The sequence below is a fragment of the Siniperca chuatsi genome, linkage group LG5 (assembly GCF_020085105.1).
Source record: "Siniperca chuatsi isolate FFG_IHB_CAS linkage group LG5, ASM2008510v1, whole genome shotgun sequence".
Taxonomy (NCBI): domain Eukaryota; kingdom Metazoa; phylum Chordata; class Actinopteri; order Centrarchiformes; family Sinipercidae; genus Siniperca; species Siniperca chuatsi.
This window is the reverse complement of record NC_058046.1, coordinates 26,474,694-26,496,592: the sequence shown is the minus strand read 5'-3', so window position 1 is coordinate 26,496,592 and position 21,899 is coordinate 26,474,694. Positions and strand designations below refer to the sequence as shown.

Here is a 21,899-nt window from a genome sequence, read left to right as displayed (position 1 = left end):
TTGAAAAGTTGGAAAACATACATCAAAGGGAGGAAGTTTTATGTCAGTCTTGGAGATCATGTGTCTGAGAAATATGACATCTGTTTTGGGGTTGCACAAGGGAGGTGCCTTGGTCTATTACTATTCTAATGATACATACTGCCACTTGGTGACATCATTAGAGAGTACAATGTATGTTTCCATAGTTATGCGGATGACACGCGCCTGTACATCTCTGCTGAACCAAATGATGCTGCAGCTATAAACTCCATTACTACCAGTCTTTTGGCAATACATAAATGGATGAGCAATAATTTCTTAAAGTTAAATGAGGACAAAACTGAAATCCTACTAGTCGGCCCTTAAACAAAAAGCTAAATACTGTTTAAATTTCTGGGGAAACTGACTGCCTGGATTAAGCCTGAGGTTACAAGTGTTGGTGTTATCCTAGATTCAGATCTAAGCTTCAAGTTCCACATTAACTAGGTGACGAAAACATGATTTTTCCACCTTAAAAAGTACGACCATTTATAAATCAAAAATGAAATGCTGCGATTACTGTAATGCACTTTTTACTGGCTCCCGAAAAAAAAAACACAGAGACTTAAGCTCATTCAAAACTCTGCAGCTCGGCTATTAACCAGAATGACGAGGAGACAGCACATTTGTCCAGTTTTAGCTGCTCTGAACTGGCTTCCTGTAACATTTAGAATTCATTTTAAGGTCCTTCCATTACATACAAAGCCCTTAATGGGCTAGGACCAAGCTACATTGCTAACTCTCTTGTTCACTACTTGCCTTCAAGAACACTGCGATTGTCTGCTGCTGGTTTATTGGAGGTTCCCAGCAACAGCCGATGCTATGGAACACACTACCTATATATATCAGGGACGCCATCTCGTTAAATATTTTTAAAAGAAAGCTCAAAAGTTTTTTCACTTTAGCCTTTAACGGGATATGACTTTCCTCAATCAGGCACGAAACTCTAGCAGTGCATAAATGCGAAGCAAAGAGCTTCGCATTTATGCACTGCTGCACTTCTTCTAAAATGCTGTATGTTACTAGATTTTATGTATTCCACTGTTTAACTTAATTTTTATTCATTTATTTGTATTATTGTTATTTAGCGGGTTTTATTTCCCACCTGTTATGCATTCATCATTTTTATGTTACAATTACAATGTTATCATTCTATGTCTATTTTCATGTGAAGATGCACGTATTCTATTCTCATCTTATTTTTACTCCATCTTATTTTACATTAACTATGGCAGTTTATCCCCTCCCGCACTTCCACTGTCGGAACTTAACAGTGTGACATCCAGCGGAAGTAAACAACACCACCGCGAGCGTTAGCTGCATGCATGTAGTGAATTAGCTGGAAGACGATATTGTAGTCGCAGCGCAGCGAATGATTTCATTTGTAATTAAGCAACAATGTCTTCAGTTGAGTGTTTGAGAGAGTTTGTCAACAAGCGACTAACTGCTGCTGCTGAAGAAATATTCGGAGTTTTTAAAAAAACTATCGTCGAGTACGAGGAAGAGATCGATCGTCAGCGCAGACTGCTGGATATCTTTTGGAAACCCGAAATAAAGTTACACAGGATAGGTGTGTAAAACTTCATTATTTTAATAACACAACTGTGTATATATAATTAAAATTGTTTAAGTGAATACTGGTACTAAATTGCTCTCATGTCTGCATGTTTTTCTTCACCATCACAGTAGTATCACACTCCTTTTGTTCTCTGTCCCTCCAGAGCTCCCACAGCAACATGTCTGTACGGAGGAGGAGGTTCTGGCTGACCAGCAGCTCTGTATTCAGGAGAGGAACTCCAGTCTGGACCAAGAGGACCCAGAGCCTCCACAGATTAAAGAGGAACAGGAGGAACTCTGCACCAGTCAGGAGGGAGAGCAGCTTGTACTGAAGCAGGAGACTGATGCCTTTATGTTGACTCCTACTGATGAGGAAAGTGACCACAGTGAACCAGAACCAAACAGGGACCAGCAGCTCATCTCTCACAACTCTCATGTAGCTGAGAGCCAAGATCAGAAAGGAGGCAAGCATGGAGACTCAGGATCAACTAAAGATGCAGAACCAGAACTAAAGAAAATAAATCACAAAAGCAGAAATCACACAAACAATGGATGCAACCAAACCATGTTGAAGATTCACCATAATCCTCACACAGGTGAAAATTCTTTCAAATGTGACACATGTGGAAAAGGTTTTAAGCATAAGTCAAAATTGCAGAGACACCAGAGCGTCCACACAGGTGAGAAGCCGTACCTTTGTAAGACCTGTGGGAAAAGATTTGGTTACATGTCAGTACTGAAAACGCATATGCGAATCCACACAGGCGAGAAGCCATATTTTTGCAAAACATGTGGGAAAGGTTTCAGAGCTAGCAATGTCTTGAAAGTCCACATGAGAGTCCACACAGGTGAGAAGCCGTACCTTTGCAAGATCTGCGGGAAAAGATTCAGTCAGACATCAGCACTGAACACTCATATACGAATCCATACAGATGAAAAGCCATATATTTGCAAAAAATGTGGGAAAACTTTCAGATGTGGTGGTGGCTTGGTGGTCCACATGAGAAGAGCCCACACTAATGAGAAACCATACTATTGCAAGACTTGTAGTAAAAGATTCAATGACACGTCTGCACTGAAAACTCACATGAGAATCCACACAGATGAGAAGCCAGATTCTTGCAAAACATGGGAGAGTTTTCAGATTTAACAGTGCCAGACAATCCACATGAGAAGAGCCCACACAGGTGAGAAGCTGTACCTTTGAAACATCTGCAGGAAAAGATTCAATGATGCGTCTCATTTGACAGAGCGTATAAAATCACATACATCCAAGTAGCCTTGGATATGTAAAATATCTTTGAGACGATTCAGTTCAAGTGGTTTGTGGACAAAACACAGGAAGAACTCACAGAAGTGAGGAGCCACATAATTGCAACCCTTGTGGGAAAAGTTTTACTTAAATCACATACTTGAAAAAACACCTGAGGATCAATATACACATCTCTGTAACTGAATGTAAAATGTTTTCCATAAGATGAGATGTCACTTTCTTAGTGTAAAGTTCACCTTCATATGGCTGTATTAGGTATTTCTGTTAGGAACAGTATATCTTTGAAACAACCCTAATCTCCCACATTGAGGAAAAATGTTAGTTTCACAGTAAGTGCACAGTAGTGGCTGTTAAAATAATGGTGTGATTTGGATGACCGATTGTCGTGTGGATAAGAGCATTTGCCAAATGTCATAAATGGTCATTTTCAAAAGACCAGAGTTTTGTGGTTTTTGTCAGTAGTTCTTTTGTGCCATCAGTTAAAAAGACAGATACAGGAAACATAACTAAAAACTGAAAATAGTGTCACTTTTGTAATAAAACAATTGTTAACATGTAAGCAGTATTCTTCACCACCTTTTATCCCAAAACATTTATATGACAGCCATAGTTACTTTGCAGGTTAAGTTTTAAGAAATAAACATATATTGACCTAATCCAATGGGATGTAAAATGGGAAAACTGAGTTCCACCTTGACTAGCTGCTACATATTACATATTGTTATCAGTAATTAAGATAAAATATTATATAAGTATGTGGCACTGACAGAGGCCATTATGCACAAAGGTTAATTTAACGTTTCTTACATGAAATATACTGTATTTTTCTAATAATAGGCTATTTTACTTAACTAACATTTTGAATGCACTATGAGTAAAACTAGTATATCTATCTGCATACTTATTCCACCACAGTTTATTTGTTTTTTGTATGCAAAATCATTATCTGTGAAGTAACACGTCTGTCAGTAAAAAGTCGTAGAAAAGAGTACCACAACGAGGTAGATGTACATCCTTGGTACTGATATTAAACACACGCACAAACAAGTTTTGAATAAAATGCCTTCAGTTGGAAGCGGAACATAAAGCTCCCGCACTTCCACTGTCGGAACTTAACAGTGTGACATCCAGCGGAAGTAAACAATACAACCGCTAGTAGCGTTAGTTGCATGTATGTAGTGAATTAGCTGGAAGACGATATTGTAGTCGCAGCGCAGAGAATTATTTCATTTGCAATTAAGCAACAATGTCTTCAGTTGAGTGTTTGAGAGAGTTTGTCAACGAGCGACTAATTGCTGCTGCTGAAGAAATATTCGGAGTTTTTAAAAAAACTATCTTCGAGTACGAGGAAGAGATCGATCGTCAGCGCAGACTGCTGGATATCTTTTGGAAACCCGAAATAAAGTTACACAGGATAGGTGTGTAAAACTTAATACTATTTTAATAACAGAGGAATCGATTTATATATAATCCAAATTGTTTAAGTAAATAACGTTACTTGTTACTAAATTGCTCATGTCTGCAATTTTTCTTCACCATCACAGTAGTATCATGCTCCTTTTGTTCTCTGTCCCTCCAGAGCTCCCACAGCAACATGTCTATACGGAGGAGGAGGTTCTGGCTGACCAGCAGCTCTGTATTCAGGAGAGGAACTCCAGTCTGGACCAAGAGGACCCAGAGCCTCCACAGATTAAAGAGGAACAGGAGGAACTCTGCACCAGTCAGGAGGGAGAGCAGCTTGTACTGAAGCAGGAGACTGATGCCTTTATGTTGACTCCTACTGATGAGGAAAGTGACCACAGTCAGTCTATGTTTTTGGATCCTGACAAAAATCAGAGTGCAGCAGAGACAGAGCTTCCAGCTAGCCTGTGTATCACTTGGCTAAAAAACAAATCTGATCTTGAAAATTCTGAAGTATCAGAACCAAACAGGGACCAGCAGCTCGTCTCTCACAACTCTCATGTAGCTGAGAGCCAAGATCAGAAAGGAGGCAAGCATGGAGACTCAGGATCAACTAGAGATGCAGAACCAGAACTAAAGAAAAGACTTCGCAAAAGCAATCATCACACGAACAATGGATGCAACCCTACAATGTTAAAGATTCACTGTAATACTCACACAGGTGAAAAGTCTTTCAAATGTGACAATTGTGGGAAAGCTTTTAATTATAAGTCAAAATTGCACAGATACCTGAACATCCACACAGGCGAAAAGCCATATTTTTGCAGCACCTGTGGGAAACTATTCATAGAGACATCAGCATTGAAAACTCATATAAGAATCTATACAGGTGAGAAGCCATATTCTTGCAAAATGTGTGGGAAAGGTTTCAGATTTAATAGTGGCTTGTTGGTCCACATGAGAATCCACACAGGTGAGAAGCCATATACTTGCAAAACATGTGGGAAAGATTTCAGCCGTAATGGTGACTTGACAATCCACATGAGAAGAGCCCACACAGGCGAGAAGCCATATCTTTGCACAATCTGCGGTAAACGATACTTTGACGCGTCTCATTTAGCAAAGCACAGAAGATCGCATACAGGGAAGTAGCCTTGTATTTGCAAAATATTTGGGAGACGATTCATTCTAGTGGTTTGTGGTCAAAACACACAAGATCTCACAGAAGTGAGGAGCCACATAACTGCAACACTTGTGAGAAAAGTTTTTGCTCAAATCACATACTTGAAAAAACACCTGAAGATCAAAATACACAGGAGAAACCATCGAGCTGAAGCTCCTGTGGAGACGTGTTCACCTGCTGAATAAAATACACTTTTGCAACAGCTACATCTCTGTAACTGAATGTAAAGTGTTTTCCATAAGATGAGATGTCACTTTCTTAGTGTAAGGTTCACCTTCATATGACTATTAGTTATATTTCTGCAACAGTATTTCTTTGAAATAATCGTAATCTCCCAAATGGAGGAAAACTGTTAGTTTCACAGTGAGTGCGCAGTAGTGGCTGTTAAAGGTGTGATCTCGATGGCCGTTTGTTTTGCCAAATGTTTATGTTTATGATACATCTCAGAATCAATTTAGTTTAAAGTTCAACAAGGACTCAAAATGTTTGTTTCATAGTTCTATATGAAGCCTCCTACACATATTACCATGTAAGAAGTCCTGTTAAACATGAACGTGCCTTCTTTTTGCTATTTTTATACACTACCTCACTTATGTGTCTGACCAACAGAATAAAATCAACATTTTTCCATTTCTTGATAAATTACTTAAAAGATTAATTGATTATCAAAATAGTTGCTGGTTAATGTCAATTAATTTTAAGGAATGGCATGGAGACTCTGTATCACTTAGAAACACAGATCCAAAACACAGAAAAGTCCTCACAAAATCAATAGTCACACCAACGATGTATATAACTACCATGTTAAAGATTGACTGTAATATTCACAAAGGTAAAAAGTCTTTAAAATGTGACACATGGGAAAGCTGTTAAGTACAAGTCAAAATCGCAGAGACACCAGAGCATCCACACAGGTGAGAAGCCATATTTTTGGAAAACGTGGGAAACACTTCAGATCTAGCAGTAACTTGAAAGGGCACATGAGAACTCACACAGGTGAAAAGCTGTATCACTGCAGGACAGTGGTTTCAGGTGTAGTCGGACCCATGCAGGCGAGAAGCCGTACACTCAAAAAAAAAAAAAAAACGTGCAAGTGGTTTAAGTTCAGTGAAAATACAGTATGTATAACCCCACAGTGTTGCAATAGGTGCGTCTTTGTGTTTTCATACACTAAATTTGAAACACCATTTCTCAGAACAATCACAGTCTTCTATATATTGGGAATATTTTTTTCACAGTAGCGGCTGTTAAACTTATGGTGTGATGTGGATTATCGATTGTCGTGTGGATAAGAGCATTTGCCAAATGCCATAAATGGTCATTTTTCAGCTTCTTGTGGTTTTTGTCAGTAGTTCTAGTGTGCAATCAGTTAAAAACACTGACAGGCTGATGTAGATACAGTTTGATGGTCAGGAAACAAGACTAAAAACTGAAAATAGCATCACTTTTATAATGAAACAGTTGTTAACATGTAAGCAGTATTGTAGTTCTTAACCACCTCTCAGAAGACAATATTTTAAGTTTTACCCCAAAATATTTAGATGGCAACTATATTTAAAATAGTTACTTTGCAGGATTAAGTTAAAAGAAAAATGAACTTTAATGAGCTTATAAAATCAGATGCGTTGTTAACCTATCTGTAAAATCGGTCAAACTGAGCTCCACCTCGACTAGATGCTACATACAAATGTTACATCTTATGGCATCAGTAATTAAAATAAAATATATAATTATATGGCTTTAAATACTTCAAATATGTTTTGCCAATAATACTGACATACTTTTCCTCAAATAACATTTTTAGTGCATGTGAATTAAGGTTGTCAAAAGTATTGATACTTAGATACTTTTTCAATACCACGTGTTTAAAACAATACGATATCAGTTATAGTGTCGAAAGTATCGAAGGCATAAAAAACCTGTATACTACAATCAGATTTTACTGATGAGGAAAGTGACCACAGTGAACTAGAACCAAACAGGGACCAGCAGCTCCTCTCTCACAACTCTCATGCAGCTGAGAGCCAAGATCAGAAAGGAGGCAAGCATGGGCAGAAGTACAAAGAGCAGTTGTTTCAAGTGCAGCAGTTGCAGTAAAGTGTATTATTCCTTGGCAGCGTTAAATTCTCAAAAGAAAACCTACAATGATAAAAAACCTTTGAAATGACACTTGCATTAAAGAGTTCAAGCATAAGATCAGTTTTAAAAGACACACGAAAACTCACACAGGGAAACTGCCTTACGCATACAGGTTTTGTGGAAGACAATGTATAAGTACAGTCCATTAAGTGCAGAAATACATACTAATTGTGGACAGTATAAACTGTGTACTAATGTATTTTTAGCTGTCAGTATACAAGAGGAAATCAACATACCTTGCATTTTTATAGGAAATGATACAATATGTCTGCTGTCAGATGACAGTTAAACTGCAACTTTAGAATGCCACTACCAATTAAACTTCACAAATAAAAGCAAAATGGTTTTCCAAATATTTGAAGTCCCCCTTCACTCAAAAATTGATTTGATTTATTGTTACTTCACTTGGATGTTTGACCCTCACAGTGCAGAATGATGTATGTGCAGAGATTGATACTAGAAGGCTGCTTTCACATCCATCCGCTGAAGGAGGAAAGTTTCTCTTTCATCACAACTAGTTTGGAAACCAATCATGTTCCAATATGCAGCTTACCCAAATGTGATGTGGAAACTTGAAACCTGCAGGACACGTGAGAATGGACAGTTACATCTTTGAAATGAAACATGTTTCCATATTCATAGATTCTGGCTTCTGGAAGGAGATTTATTTAGGTAATTGAACTTTAAAAAAAAAAAAAAAAATCCATATCGGACACAAATTATCATTCAAAATAATTTATGTCTTAAAAGATGTTTGGAGGGGAACATTTTCATTAGTTAGTTTAGTTTCCTGAGGTCTTTCTGGAGCTGTGGTGAGACAGTACCTTTCACTTAACACTACCTTTCTGAATTGTAGGACAATAGTGTACAACCACAGCACAAAATGCATGACTTTTTTGAGTAGACCTCTGCTTATTTTGTAATTTCACAGTGTGGACACACAACATATTTAAATCCTGCCTAGGACGTATTTGGTACATACAGTAGCTATACTGTACAATAGCCAATTATGTCCAGGAGATGGATGGCAGCAGTATAACGTTAAAGCGTAGCCATAGACTGTACGAGTGTAGCGGAACCCTTTCTTTAATCGGAGTAACATTATATTGAGTCCGACGGAAGTTAAACATTATAGACAAACGAGGAGCGGAGGTCAGTGTTGTTGTTTAGCTAATTTTTGACGCCGCCTTCTGTTAAGTTTTTTTCTGTTATACAATGGAAATGTCTTCAGTTCATTGTTTGAAAAAGTTCGTCAACGAGCGACTGACTGCTGCTGCTGAAGAAATATTTGGAGTCTTTGAAAAAACTTTATCAGTATACGAGGATGAGATCATTCGTCAGGGCAGACTGTTGGATATCGTCCTGAAGCCCGAGATAGAACTACAAAAGATCGGTGTGTAAAATTAAACTGCTTGATGAAACGTTGGATCAGACATTTCTTTTTATGTTGTTATTCAATGTATTCTACTTGAAAGTACGAATAGTATCAGCAGGGTCAGAACAGAAGTAAGACCATAGCGTTTAGGTTTCTCATAGTAACAAGGACCCTAGCTAACAAGCTAACTTACCTGCATTAGCCTGTCAAAACAAACTAATTCCGACCATCAACAACGAAATCAGGTGAGATAATACGTAGCTCGATTTGTTGTAACAGGCTCTTTATTTTCTTTTTGTAAACAAACATTAGCATGGCTTCATGAATACCTGGTGCAAACTCAGTCCAAATGTGCCTGTGGTATCAGCTTAGGTGTATTTCAGTAGTGCTGAAATGATCAGTCGATTGACAGAAATGTACCTGTCAACATTTGACAAGTGATTCAATTGCTTAAGCCAATCTTTTCCTGGTTTCAGCTCCTAAAATGTGGAATTTGCTGTATTTTTTTGCTTATCATTGTAGATAAAATATCTCTTAGGTTTTAGACCGTTGGTCGGAGAAAACTGAACCCTTTAGCTAATTTGTCTTAGCACACACAGGCCATTCAATATACTACAGAATACATGTTACATAATGGCGAGAGAAATTGAAAAAAACACTCTAAAAGTTGGCTATCTCACTAATCTTGTGCTTTTTCAACACAATACTAGACAATACGTTGAGCCATATTCTTTATGGATGCCATTGTCGTGGGTCTACTTCGGGATTGGTAAAAAGTTGTGGACGCATGAAGATCCTTACACTGCTTCCTTTGTCCTTCCCTTCAGGTCTCCCACAGCCGTCAATCTGTAAGGAGGGGGTTCTTCTTGACCTACAACAGTATGACCAGGAGAGGAGCACCAGTCTGGACCAAGAGGACCCAGAGCCTCCACAGATTAAAGAGGAACAGGAGGAACTCTGCACCCGTCAGGAGGAAGGCCAGTTTGCACTTCAGCAGGAGACTGATGCCTTGAAGTTCAGTCCTACTTATGACAGAAGTGACCAAAGTGAAGATCAGCCTCTATTTTTGGATACTGATCAAACTCCGAGTGCAGCAGAGAAAGAACCTCAGTCCAACATTTCAGATGAATGGATGCAATCTGATTTTGACACAAAACACTGTGTAGTCACAGAACCAAACAGTGACCACGGCCAGCATGTTAGAACGGGCACGAAGCAGTACATGTGCACCATTTGTGGGAAAGGTTTCAAAATTAGTGCAGACTTGAAATTGCACGTGAAAATTCACACAGGTGAGAAGCCTTACCGTTGCACGTACTGTGAGAAGGAGTTTGCTTTCAGCTCATCTGTTTCGAGGCATCTCCGAGTGCACACAGGGGAGAAGCCTTATGAATGTCGTGTGTGTGGGAAAAGATTTAATGTCAGCACAACGTTGAAAGTCCACTACAGAATCCACACGGGTGAAAAGCCGTATAAATGCAAGACTTGTGAAAGAGCTTTCACCACCTGTTCAAACCTGAAGAAGCACATGGCCCTACATACTAAAGTCGGAAATAGTCGACATGTTAAGACTGTCACTGTGTGAAAGATGTTCTTGAAAGCCACAATGAAATGCCGTAGGTTACTTTCTTTATTTCTTTTTTTTTTTAAACTAAATGTTGTGGTAGTACATAATGGGGGTATCACCTGATATCAAGGGCTTGAAAATTCACATGTTGTAAAATCTACATATGTTATTTCCTTTTTCTACTAGTATTTAGAGATGAATAAACCCTGGGTGTCCTTTTAAAATCTGTACCTGCAATATAGCTTGAATTACACTGGCAAACAATCACTAAGTGTACAGACAAATGTCTTATGAAATAGATGTACTAATATAATGATCCACCAGACGGCACTTGACAACCAGTCTAATATACAATATTTAGAAAAATGTAGTTGTATAAGATAAAATAAAGAAAAAAGGTTTACAGCTTGCACGTCAAGGGTTATTTTATAAGTTGATTTTGGTATTTTTAAACTCAGTATGGTTTGACTACTTTTAGGTCGACAAAGTTGATTTTATTCCTGGCACTGTGGATAAGGCTTTGAAACACCATTTAGACTGTCAAAGTATAATTAAACAGTCTATTAAAAAAGTAAAATATAACAAATCCACGATTATCCAATGATTAAAGAAAACTAGACACCTTTGTGGTTTTGCTGAGGGTTGTAGGCTGTGTGTAAAGGGGATTCCTGACATCAGTATTGCTAAAATCCTGTCTATGGCTCCGCTTGTGGAGCGTTTTAAAAGAAAAAAATGGAGTGATGCAGTATTTATGTTAGTTTTTTGAGTTAAATATTCTTTAGCTTTGTTGTTTGTAGCTGGTCTACTTTTTCCGTGAATATTTGTTTGTGTATTTGTGGAGGGAAAATTCTCTCGTAGCTTTCGTATTTTCTCTGCCGTTTTGGTTTTACACGCTTATTTGGACTTCGTATTTATTGACTTGTTATCAGTACATTAACATTTTGCAATAGATGAAACCACCAACTTCAGCAGAAAGCGCATCCCCTTTAAATAGGAGTAACATCATATTAAGTCCGGCGGAAGTACACGTATAATTACAGCAGAGCGGACTTCAGCTGTTTATAGCTGGCTCCTTTTTTTGTGTTTAGCTAATACATATCAAATGGTTTAGCCCTGTAGAGTATCTTATGGTAAACTAATTCGCTCAAAATGTCTTCGGTCCATTATTTCAGAAAGTTTGTCAACGAGCGACTAACTGCTGCTACGGAAGAAATATTAGGAGTCTTTGAAAAAACTATCGTAGTATACGAGGAAGAAATCAATCGTCAGCGCAAGTTGCTAGATATCGTTTTAAAGCCAGAGCTAAAACTACACAGGGCAGGTTTGTAATATTACACTCTCCTTTCACGAATTAATTACATTGGGGATTAATTTATATTCTTATTTAGTTGATCCTAACGATACTAGAAATAATTACTTTCTACATTTAATAAAAAAGTATTTTTCACTGTATTAATTTTGACTGCTGTATCCTGTTCCATTTACTCATGTGTTTCACTGCTCATATGATAACAAGGATTACAGTGATGGAAAGTAACTAAATGCTTAAGTGCTGTACTTAAGTACACTGTTGTAGGCTACTTAACTATTTCTATTTTATGCAACTTTATCCTTATACATTTCAGAGAGAATCATTGTACTTGTTACTCCACTACATTTATTTCACAGCCACAGTTACTAGTTATTTTGCAGATTCACATTTTTCATGCAAAACATATGATGAACACATTAAATAATGATATTATAGATTACACAGTAGTATTAAAGTCATTCCACCTCAAATGGCTACAACATTAAAATGATGCTTACATATTAATGCATCAACATTTTTAATCCAATAATATATATAAATATATATATATATATATATATATATATATATATATATATATATATATATATATATACACTAAGAAATGGGCCATTCTGCATTATGAGCACATTTACTTTTGATATTTGAGGTATAGTTTCCCAATAATACGTCTGAATTCTTATTTTAACTTTTTTTTTGGTTTGCTCCATTTACATATGTAATGGATCTGAGTATGCCTTCCACCACTGGAGGATTCATAGCTTTACATAGGTGCTGCTTTAACGTAACTACCAAGAGTGCTTCTCCTGTCCTTTACTTCAGAGATCTCACAGTCATCTGTCTGTAATGAGGAGGTTCTCGCTGACCAGCAGCTTTGATTTGCTCACATCTCTGCATTTTTTCTTCTCCATCACAGTAGTATCATGCTCCTTTTGTTCTCTGTCCCTCCAGAGCTCCCACAGCAACATGTCTGTACGGAGGAGGAGGTTCTGGCTGTCCAGCAGCTCCGTATTCAGGAGAGGAACTCCAGTCTGGACCATGAGGACCCAGAGCCTCCACAGATTAAAGAGGAACAGGAGGAACTCTGCACCAGTCAGGAGGGAGAGCAGCTTGTACTGAAGCAGGAGACTGATTTGTTTAAGTTAAGGCCTACTTGTGAGGGAAGTGATCACAGTGAAGATCAGACTCTTTGCTCTCTGCTTTTGGATCCACTGCCGCTGACCAACATCTCAGTTATAGTAATTAAATCTGAATCTGACAGAGAGGGCTTGGGTGTATCAGGACCAAACAGTGACAACCACCTTTCTCATACTGATCAGAAAGCAGAGAACAAACAATTTAAATGTCCCTTTTGCACTGAGGAGTTTCATGATTTTTATAAGTTAAAAATTCACATAAGGACCCACACTGGTGAAAAGCGTTTCAAATGTGACACTTGTGGGAAAGGGTTCACCCAGAAGGCTCTGCTGAGGAAACACATGATGACTCACACAGGGGTAAAGCCCTTCAGATGTAGAGTTTGTGGAAAGGAATTCAACTGTCAGTCAAACTGTGTCAACCATATGAAAACTCACACAGGTGAGAAGCCACACACTTGCATCACCTGCGGGAAAAGTTTCAGCCGCGGCGCAGACCTGAGGAGGCACAACCGAACTCACACAGGGGAGAAACCGTACAGCTGCGTTCACTGCGGGAAAGAGTTTTCTTACCACTCATCTCTCACCAGTCACGTCCGAGTGCATACAGGGGAGAAACCTTATAACTGTATTTGGTGTGGGAAAAGGTTTGCTGTCAGCACAACGTTGAAAATACACACCAGAGTCCATACGGGGGAAAAGCCGTATAAATGCAACATTTGTGGGAGGAATTTTGCGCATAACACAGGACTGAGATTACACAGGAGGATCCATGCACCGGAGAAACAACAGACCTGAAGTTTCTTTTGAGAAATAGTCAAAGAGTTCAAAACTTGCACAAAATAAGATTAGACTGTTGGAATTCGACTCAAACTTGTCATAGTGGAAGCGTTACAGAAAAGCTTTTAGGTCTGAGTTAGTAAGATTCAAAATTTGTAGGTAAAAATGACACAGGGTAGAGGCGCTGTGACCTTTTTTGATGAAAATGTTTCACTATTTGTGGACATTTTATATAGCAAAAAAGTAATCAATTCATCAAAAAACTAAGTCATAAATTAGTAATGAAGATAATCATTAGTTGCAGCCCAGTTGACTGACATTGCCCACTCAACATTAAACAGGGCATCTAACAAGTGACCGTTAACTTGCTTTCTTTTACTGTATTCATCAGTGTTGACAGGTGTTTAGGTCTACAGCATGCAGCTTTGAGGAACATGAGGCTGACATTGTAAACCTTTTCTTACCTACACCTACCTCTACAGTCTATCAGTCTGTTGCCTTCTGTTTATTTTATTTTCTACTGCTGCATTACTTGTTATATTCTACTTGTGTGGGTATTTTCCCCTCAAAGGATCAGATTACTTTTGTGTAATTGTCCAGATATGACCATACATTACATTAAATATTTTACTCTCTCTATCCATTGGTCGATCTCATGTGTGAGTGTTTTAATGTCCCCTCTTCAGTCTTTGCTCTGAGGGAATCCCCAGCAATATACAAATGTGTGAACAATCGCTTTTATTTAAGTTTGTTCACAACATCACATTGCAGCTCATATCAAGGTTTCCTCACATGCAGTTATCCAATCTTATGTCTTCTCAAGAGTAGATTCTTGCCAATTTCTTTATTGTGATTTCCCGTAGCTGTTTAAAGGAATAAAATGGACTAAATGTTGATTATTATATTGAATGACTTACATTCCAGTGTCCCTGATACATCACACCATATGTGCCTGTCAGACTAAAGTCAGGGTTATAAATTTACACACTCCAAACAAGCCTGTTTATAATCTGTATGGTTTAACAGTTAAACTTCAATCCATTGAATTACATTACTCATCTTCTCAGTCAATGTTTAGCTCATTTATTTATGCCTGTTCTCATGGAAAGAGTTTTTTTGGAAGTACTTTGTACGTTTATCTTATGGAATATTGTATTTGTTTACAGTACAAACTTAAAAGATATTCGCATTCAGCATGAGCCACACAAAAGTAAGTGCAGAAGAATACAGCCACTGCTTCATGTTCAGGTATCCCGTTTTGCATAACTTTATATTCAATTCAATAAACATTTTATTTCTATAAAGCGCCAATTCATAACAGAAGTGATCTCATTGCACTTTTCCTATAGAGCAGGTCTAGACTGTACTCTTTATAATATTATTTACAGAGACCCAACAAATGCCACCATGAGCAAGCACTTGGCGACAGTGGCAAGGAAAAACTTCCTTTAAGAGGCAGAAAGGGGGGGGAGCACAACGCAAATTCCACCTAGAACCCTAAAATAATAATAATGTAATGGCAGTGGTAATACTAATATTAATAAAGTAATAATAATAGGAATAATAATGATAATAGTAATACAACTAATAGTAACAATTGTAGTAGCAGTTGTTGTGCAGGAACATAGGAGCAGCAGGTGGCCCACAACTACAGAGACCCAACAAATTCCACCAAGAGCAAGCACTTGTCCACAGTGGCAAGGAAAAACTTCCTTTAAGAGGCAGAAAACTTGGGCAGCTCTGGTGGCAGAAATACCTGCTGAAAGCAACAGAAGGAGAGAGACGAGATAGCACAAAAGTACGGGAAGTGTCAAGTTAGTAACATGCATTAATGGGATTAAAATGCATACAGATGGAGAGGAGGAGAGAGGAGCTCAGTGGATAATGGGACATCTCCTGGCAGTCTAGGCCTATAGCAGCATAATTAAGGGATGTTTCAGGACTCACCCAAGCCAGCCCTAACTATAAGCTTTATCAAAGAGGAAAGTCTTAAGCCTAATCTTAAATGTGGAGATGGTGTCTGCCTCCCGAACCCAAACTGGGATCTGATTCCACAGGAGAGGAGCTTGATAACTGAAGGCTCTGGCTCCCATTCTACTTTTGGAGACTCTAGGAACCACAAGTAACCCTACATCCTGGGAGCGCAGTGTTCTAGTCGGATAATATGGTATTATGAGATCTTTATGATATGATGGTGCCAGACCATTAAGAGCTTTGTAGGTGAGGAGAAGGATTTTAAATCCTATTCTGGATTTTACGGGGAGCCAGTGCAGAGAAGCTAATATTGGAGAGATATGATCTCTTTTCCTGTTTCTTGTAAGTGCACATGCTGCAGCATTCTGGATCAACTGGAGAGTCTTAAGGGACTTGTTATAGCAGCCAGATAGTAAGGAATTGCAGTAGTCGAGCCTAGAAGTAACAAATGCATGCACAAATTTTTCGCCGTCATTTTGAGACAGGATGTGCCTGTTTTTTGCAATGTTACGTAGTTGAAAAAAGGCAGTCCTTGAAGTTTGTTTCATGTGGGAGTTAAAGGATAAATCCTGATCAAAGATAACTCAAAGGTTCCTTACGGTGCTGCTGGAGGCCAGGGCAATGCCATCTAGAGTAACTATATCTTTAAATAATGTGTCTCGGAGGTGTTTGGGACCAAGTACAATAACTTCAGTTTTGTCAGAGTTTAACATCAGAAAATTGCAGGTCATCCAGGTTTTTATGTCCTTAAGGCATGCTTCAAGTTTAGCTAACTGGTTAGTTTCATCTGGCTTGATCGATAGATATAATTGGGTATCATCCGCATAACAATGAAAGTTTATGGAGTGTTTCCTAATAATATTGCCTAAAGGAAGCATATATAAGGTGAATAGAATTGGTCCAAGCACAGAACCTTGTGGAACTCCATGACTAACTTTGGTATGCACGGAGGACTCACTGTTAACGTGTACAAACTTTGATTGATCTGATAGGGTTTAAACCAGCTTAATGCAGTTCCTTTAATGCCAATTAAATGTTCTAGTCTCTGTAATAGGATGTGATGGTCAATGATGTCAAATGCATCACTAAGATCTAATAAGTACAGAGACAAGTCTATTGTCCGATTAAAAGGTCATTTGTAATTTTCACCAGTGCTGTCTCTGTGCTATGATGCACTCTAAATCCTGACTGAAAATCCTAAAGTAAACTATTATTTAGAAAGTCACACAACTGATTGGCGACTGCTTTCTCAAGGACTGTGGTACATAGTCTGTTAATAAAAACAGGTGGTCGGAGCAAAGCAGTCTAAAGGTTTTACAGCTGTTTATAAGGTTCCTATGTTTGAAGATAAATCGGTACTGGTTGAGGGCAGGACATGATTAATTTTTTCTCTAATAGTTAAAATTTTACTATTAAAGAAGCTCATGAAGTTGTTACTACTGAGGGCTATAGGAATACATGGCTCAATAGACCTGTCATTCTCTGTCATCCTGACTACAGTGCTGAAAAGAAACCTGGGGTTGTTATTTTCCTCTATTAATGATGAGTAGTAGGTTGCTCTGGCATTGTGGAGGGCTTTACTATATGTTTTAAGACTATCTTGCCAGGCTAAACGAGATTCTTACAAATTGGTGGAATGCACTAGCACAAGTTTTTGCGATGTTTGCTTTCATTTGCGGGTTATACCATGGAGCTAACCTTCTTTGTTTTATTATAGTATAGTCAAAGTGCGCATGCGCCAGCCCGCATGCTGCCCGTTGCCGTAGCTCTGTCTCGTCGTCTTTATACCTCCATTACTGCTGTGCAATATCTTAATAATCTCAATAAGCTACACTTAACTCGACAGTACATACACCACTACTTATTACTTATATTATTACATTGTATTATTATACTGTATTATCATCATCAACCAGTAAACCCACTTGGTACTTCACACTTATTTTATCTTATACTTATACCCACCTGATAATTAATTTAATTTCTGACCTGTTTTTATAGTGTATTGTATTATATTTTTTGCTAGTACTTTCTCCTGTGTGCACTGACGTAAAGACGAGCTGCTGTAACAAAGAGTTTCCCTTCGGGGATCAATAAAGTAATTCTGATTCTGAAAATAGCTGTCTTATTCAGCATGTGCATGATATTGTTGTGCCATTTTTTTGTTTTCCTCTTGATTTCAGAGAGAAAGTTTGTAGGCCACTCTTACAACTCGAATTGTTCGTGAGAATTAATTTCATTAAATTTAGTCAGTAGATTTACTCAGACATCAGCTTGTCTTATCAGAGAGGTTGGTCTGCAAAACTGAAATCTTGCAACAGAGTACAAAATTTAGTGGTGACAATAGTACCATCTCACAAAAACAGGTTCTGAATTGATACCAGAGCTGCCATTAACCAACTGTTTACTGAGTCTTCAATAAGTTTCTGTCAGCTGCACACTTATTAGCATCAGACAAAATATTAGGGACTCTTTCCAGAAATCATGACCCAGTTACTAAGAAAATCCACAGATTTGTGCCTTGAGTAACCGGGTCATGATTTATGGAAAGAGACATTGCTATTGAGTTTTTCAAATGTATTTTTTTGGCACTTTGAGCACCACAAGCCAAGTCATATAATCCCATTATATTCAAAAAAGTCAGACATTTCGATTTTGGGGTGAACTGTCCCTTTAACTTGCTGCCGGTGAGCAGCAACATTAAAACAACTCTTGCATGTTATAATTTAACACTGAAAATAACTTTTCTATTCTATTTGAACTATACTGATGAACAGAATGTGCTTATAGCTTTAGACTACAGTATGAATATGATATTCTTACAGTATTACCTTTATTGTTTGAATAAATACACAAGATGGATAAATAGCACTACAGGTAAGAGGAAAAATATATATTTTTGGTTTTGGGGTAAACTGTCCCTTAAACCTGCTGCCGGTGAGCTGCAACATTAAAATACCTCTTGCATGTTATAATTTAACTATTCTTAATTTAACATTTGATGTCAGTCTCACCCATCTGCAGCCTTGATGAACAGAATTTTCTTATAGCTTTAGACTTCCGTATTAATCTGGTATTCTCACATCATCACCTTACAAAACTTTATTGTTAGAATAAATACAAGATCAAACAAAGCAGCATATCGTTGCCCACGTTCCTTTGGACACTGATCATTGTATTCATTACTACTGCTAGGCTGATTCTTTGACAGCACCATATAGAACATCAACAGAAATTTGGATTTGTGTGTCACCCCTAAATCCCAAAACAACAAAAATTATATCAAGTTGACGCAATCACAAAATACACAAAAATATAAAATTAAATGACATATTGCAGACAAAAACGAAAAAACTATTTGGAAGGACAACATAAATGACCCAACATTACTAGACAAAAGGTTTATCAGCTGCAACATCAGAGAGTTCACAATCCACTCATATAAATGAGGTAGTGTATAAAAATGGGGAAAAGAATATTCTTTTAACAGGTCAAACATTTGTAGGAACTATGAACTCACTGTGCAACAAATATTTTTCAAAGATTTGGGAGATTATGATTGTTTCAAAGAAATAATGTGGCTAACTAAATATAAGTGATAGTCATATAAAGGTTAGGTAAGTTCAACAAAACTTGATGGCATTGTTGACAATGTATTACTTTATTACACTAAAATATTGTGACCTCATATCAATGGGAAATTGTATACATTAAATTACATTGAACATTACATTACATTAAACCTCTTTCTCTCTCTCTCAAAACCTAACACGGCAGCGGCGGATGGCCGCCCCCCACTGAGTCTGGTTCTGTCCAAGGTTTCTGCCCTCTTAAAAGGAAGTTTTTCCTTGCCACTGTCGCCAAATGCTTCCTCATGGTGGGATTTGTTGGGTCTCTGTAATTAATACTATAAAGAGTACGCTCTATTCCTGCTCTATAGGAAAAGCGCAATGAGATAACTTCTGTTAAGAATTGGCGCTATATAAATAAAATTGAATTGAATTGCATTGAAATTACAGAGATGTAGCTGTTGCAAAAGTGTATTTCATTCAGCAGGTGAACACGTCTCCACAGGAGTTTCAGCTCGATGGTTTCTCCTGTGTATATTGATCCTCGGCTGTTTTTCAAGTATGTGAAAATATTTCATATTTTGTAAATACCAGGCTATTTGCCTGTATGCGATCTCATATGCCCTGACAAATTTGATGTATTTGAGTATCTTTTCCCACAGATCTTGCAAAGGTACGGCTTCTCACCAGTGTGGGTTCTCATGTGGACTGTCAAGGCACCAGTGTGCCTGAAAGCTCTCCCACATGTTTCGCAAGAATATGGCTTCTCACCTGTGTGGATTCTTATGTGCCTTTTTAATTTTGACATTTCACTGAATCTTTTCCCGCAGATCTTGCAAAGGTACGGCTTCTCACCTGTGTGGGTTCTCAAGTGGACTTTCAGGTGATCACTATCTCTGAAATCCTTCCCACATGTTTTGCAAGAACATGGCTTCTCACCTGTGTGGATTATCATATGCCTTTTCAATTTTGCCATTACACTGAATCTTTTCCCGCAGATCTTGCAAAGGTACGGCTTCTCACCTGTGTGGTTTCTCAAGTGGACTTTCAGGTCACCACTATTTTTGAAATCTTTCCCACATGTCGTGCAAGAATATGGCTTCTCACCTGTGTGGATTCTCAGGTGTCTCTGCAAACTTGACTTATACTTAAAATCTTTTCCACATGTGTCACATTTGGAAGACTTTTTACCCGTGTGAGTATTATGGTGAATCTTTGACATGGTAGAGTTGTATACATTGTTACTGTCTCCATTCTTCCCTCCTTTCTGATCTTGGCTCTCAGTTACATGAAAGTTGTGAGAGAGGAGCTGCTGGTCCCTGTTTGGTTCTGGTTCACTGTGGTCACTTTCCTCATCAGTAGGAGTCAACATAAAGGCATCAGCCTCCTGCTTCAGTACAAGCTGCTCTCCCTCCTGACTGGTGCAGAGTTCCTCCTGTTCCTCTTTAATCTGTGGAGGCTCTGGGTCCTCTTGGTCCAGACTGGAGTTCCTCTCCTGAATACAGAGCTGCTGGTCAGCCAGAACCTCCTCCTCCTTACAGACATGTTGCTGTGGGAGCTCTGGAGGGACAGAGAACAAAAGGAATAGGATACTACTGTGATGGTAAACTATAAAATTGCAGACATGCGAGCAAATTAGTTACAGTATATATTTAAACAAATTGGATTATATATAAATCGATCTGCTTTGTGTTATTAAAATAATGAAGTTTTACACACCTATCCTGTTTAACTTTATTTCAGGTTTCCAAAAGATATCCAGCAGTCTACGCTGACGATCGATCTCTTCCTCGTACTCGACGATAGTTTTTTTAAAAACTCCGAATATTTCTTCAGCAGCAGCAGTTTGTCGCTCGTTGACAAACTCTCTCAAATACTCGACTGAAGACATTGTTGCTTAATTGCAAATTAAATAATTAGCTACCTTACGACTACAATATCGTCTTCCAGCTAATTCACTACATGCAGCTAACGCTACTAGCGCTTGTGTTGTTTACTTCCGCTGGATGTCACACTGTTAAGTTCCGACAGTGGAAATGCGGGAGCTTTATGTTCCGCTTTCATATACTGGCATTTTGTTCAGACTTCTGTGTTTATTGTCAGTAGCAAGGATGTACATCTACCTTGCTTCTTTCCACAACGGAATTTGGTACTTTTCTAAACTACTATAACCATAAAACTGAGCAAAAATCTGGACGTTTCAGGGATTCAGGGATAATTCAATGCATACATGCAGCTAACGCTACTAGTAATTGTGTTGTTTACTTCTGCTGGATGTCACACTGTTCCGACAGCCTCCTTCTTCAGCGTTAAGGTGCATTAGCGCCACCTACTATGTTGGAGTGTGGGAGTTATCCATCCCCTTAATCAAACAAACAAACAAACAAACAATAAAAAAAATCATATATATATATACACACTGATCACTAAATTCTTTTGATCCGCACAGTTTCTTTCAAATGATGGAATAGCCTCCCTAACTCAATGTCAAATACACTGTTTAGACTGTTCTTCCACTCCAAGCTTCCTGATTTCCCTCTTTTATGTTTCTCGTTCTCAAGAGTACTTTTTTTTTTTTTGAAGAATTACATGCTCCACTGATTCCTCTATTTGAC

At 38.1% G+C, this 21,899-nt stretch overlaps 3 protein-coding genes across 7 annotated transcripts; 2 read left to right on the top strand and 1 right to left on the bottom strand.

Moving 5' to 3' along the window:
• Positions 1 to 1,259: 1,259 nt before the first annotated feature.
• Positions 1,260 to 7,926, top strand: LOC122875797 (zinc finger protein 664-like). 5 transcript variants are annotated; one of them, XM_044195324.1, is made up of 4 exons: positions 1,273 to 1,588; positions 1,740 to 2,255; positions 4,428 to 4,910; positions 7,462 to 7,926. In XM_044195324.1, the coding sequence occupies exons 1-4, from the start codon at positions 1,417 to 1,419 to the stop codon at positions 7,527 to 7,529; spliced, it is 1,239 nt and encodes a 412-aa protein (XP_044051259.1). In that variant the 5' UTR covers positions 1,273 to 1,416; the 3' UTR covers positions 7,530 to 7,926. The 5 variants fall into 5 exon arrangements, with proteins under 5 accessions (XP_044051257.1, XP_044051258.1, XP_044051260.1 ...); XM_044195322.1 differs by lacking the exon at positions 7,462 to 7,926 and having other exon boundaries at positions 1,260 to 1,588; positions 4,428 to 6,760; XM_044195323.1 differs by lacking the exon at positions 7,462 to 7,926 and having other exon boundaries at positions 1,262 to 1,588; positions 1,740 to 2,171; positions 4,428 to 6,760.
• A 739-nt stretch (positions 7,927 to 8,665) lies between these two features.
• LOC122876213 (zinc finger protein 91-like) lies at positions 8,666 to 13,759 on the top strand. The gene is made up of 4 exons (XM_044196250.1): positions 8,666 to 8,964; positions 9,774 to 10,525; positions 11,651 to 11,834; positions 12,777 to 13,759. The coding sequence occupies exons 1-4, from the start codon at positions 8,787 to 8,789 to the stop codon at positions 13,757 to 13,759; spliced, it is 2,097 nt and encodes a 698-aa protein (XP_044052185.1). The 5' UTR covers positions 8,666 to 8,786.
• Positions 13,760 to 18,802: 5,043 nt separating this feature from the next.
• On the bottom strand, positions 18,803 to 21,301 carry LOC122875812 (zinc finger protein 239-like). The gene is made up of 2 exons (XM_044195358.1): positions 21,004 to 21,301; positions 18,803 to 20,844 (listed from the first exon to the last, which is right to left on the bottom strand). The coding sequence occupies exons 1-2, from the start codon at positions 21,173 to 21,175 to the stop codon at positions 19,880 to 19,882; spliced, it is 1,137 nt and encodes a 378-aa protein (XP_044051293.1). The 5' UTR covers positions 21,176 to 21,301; the 3' UTR covers positions 18,803 to 19,879.
• Positions 21,302 to 21,899: the final 598 nt, after the last annotated feature.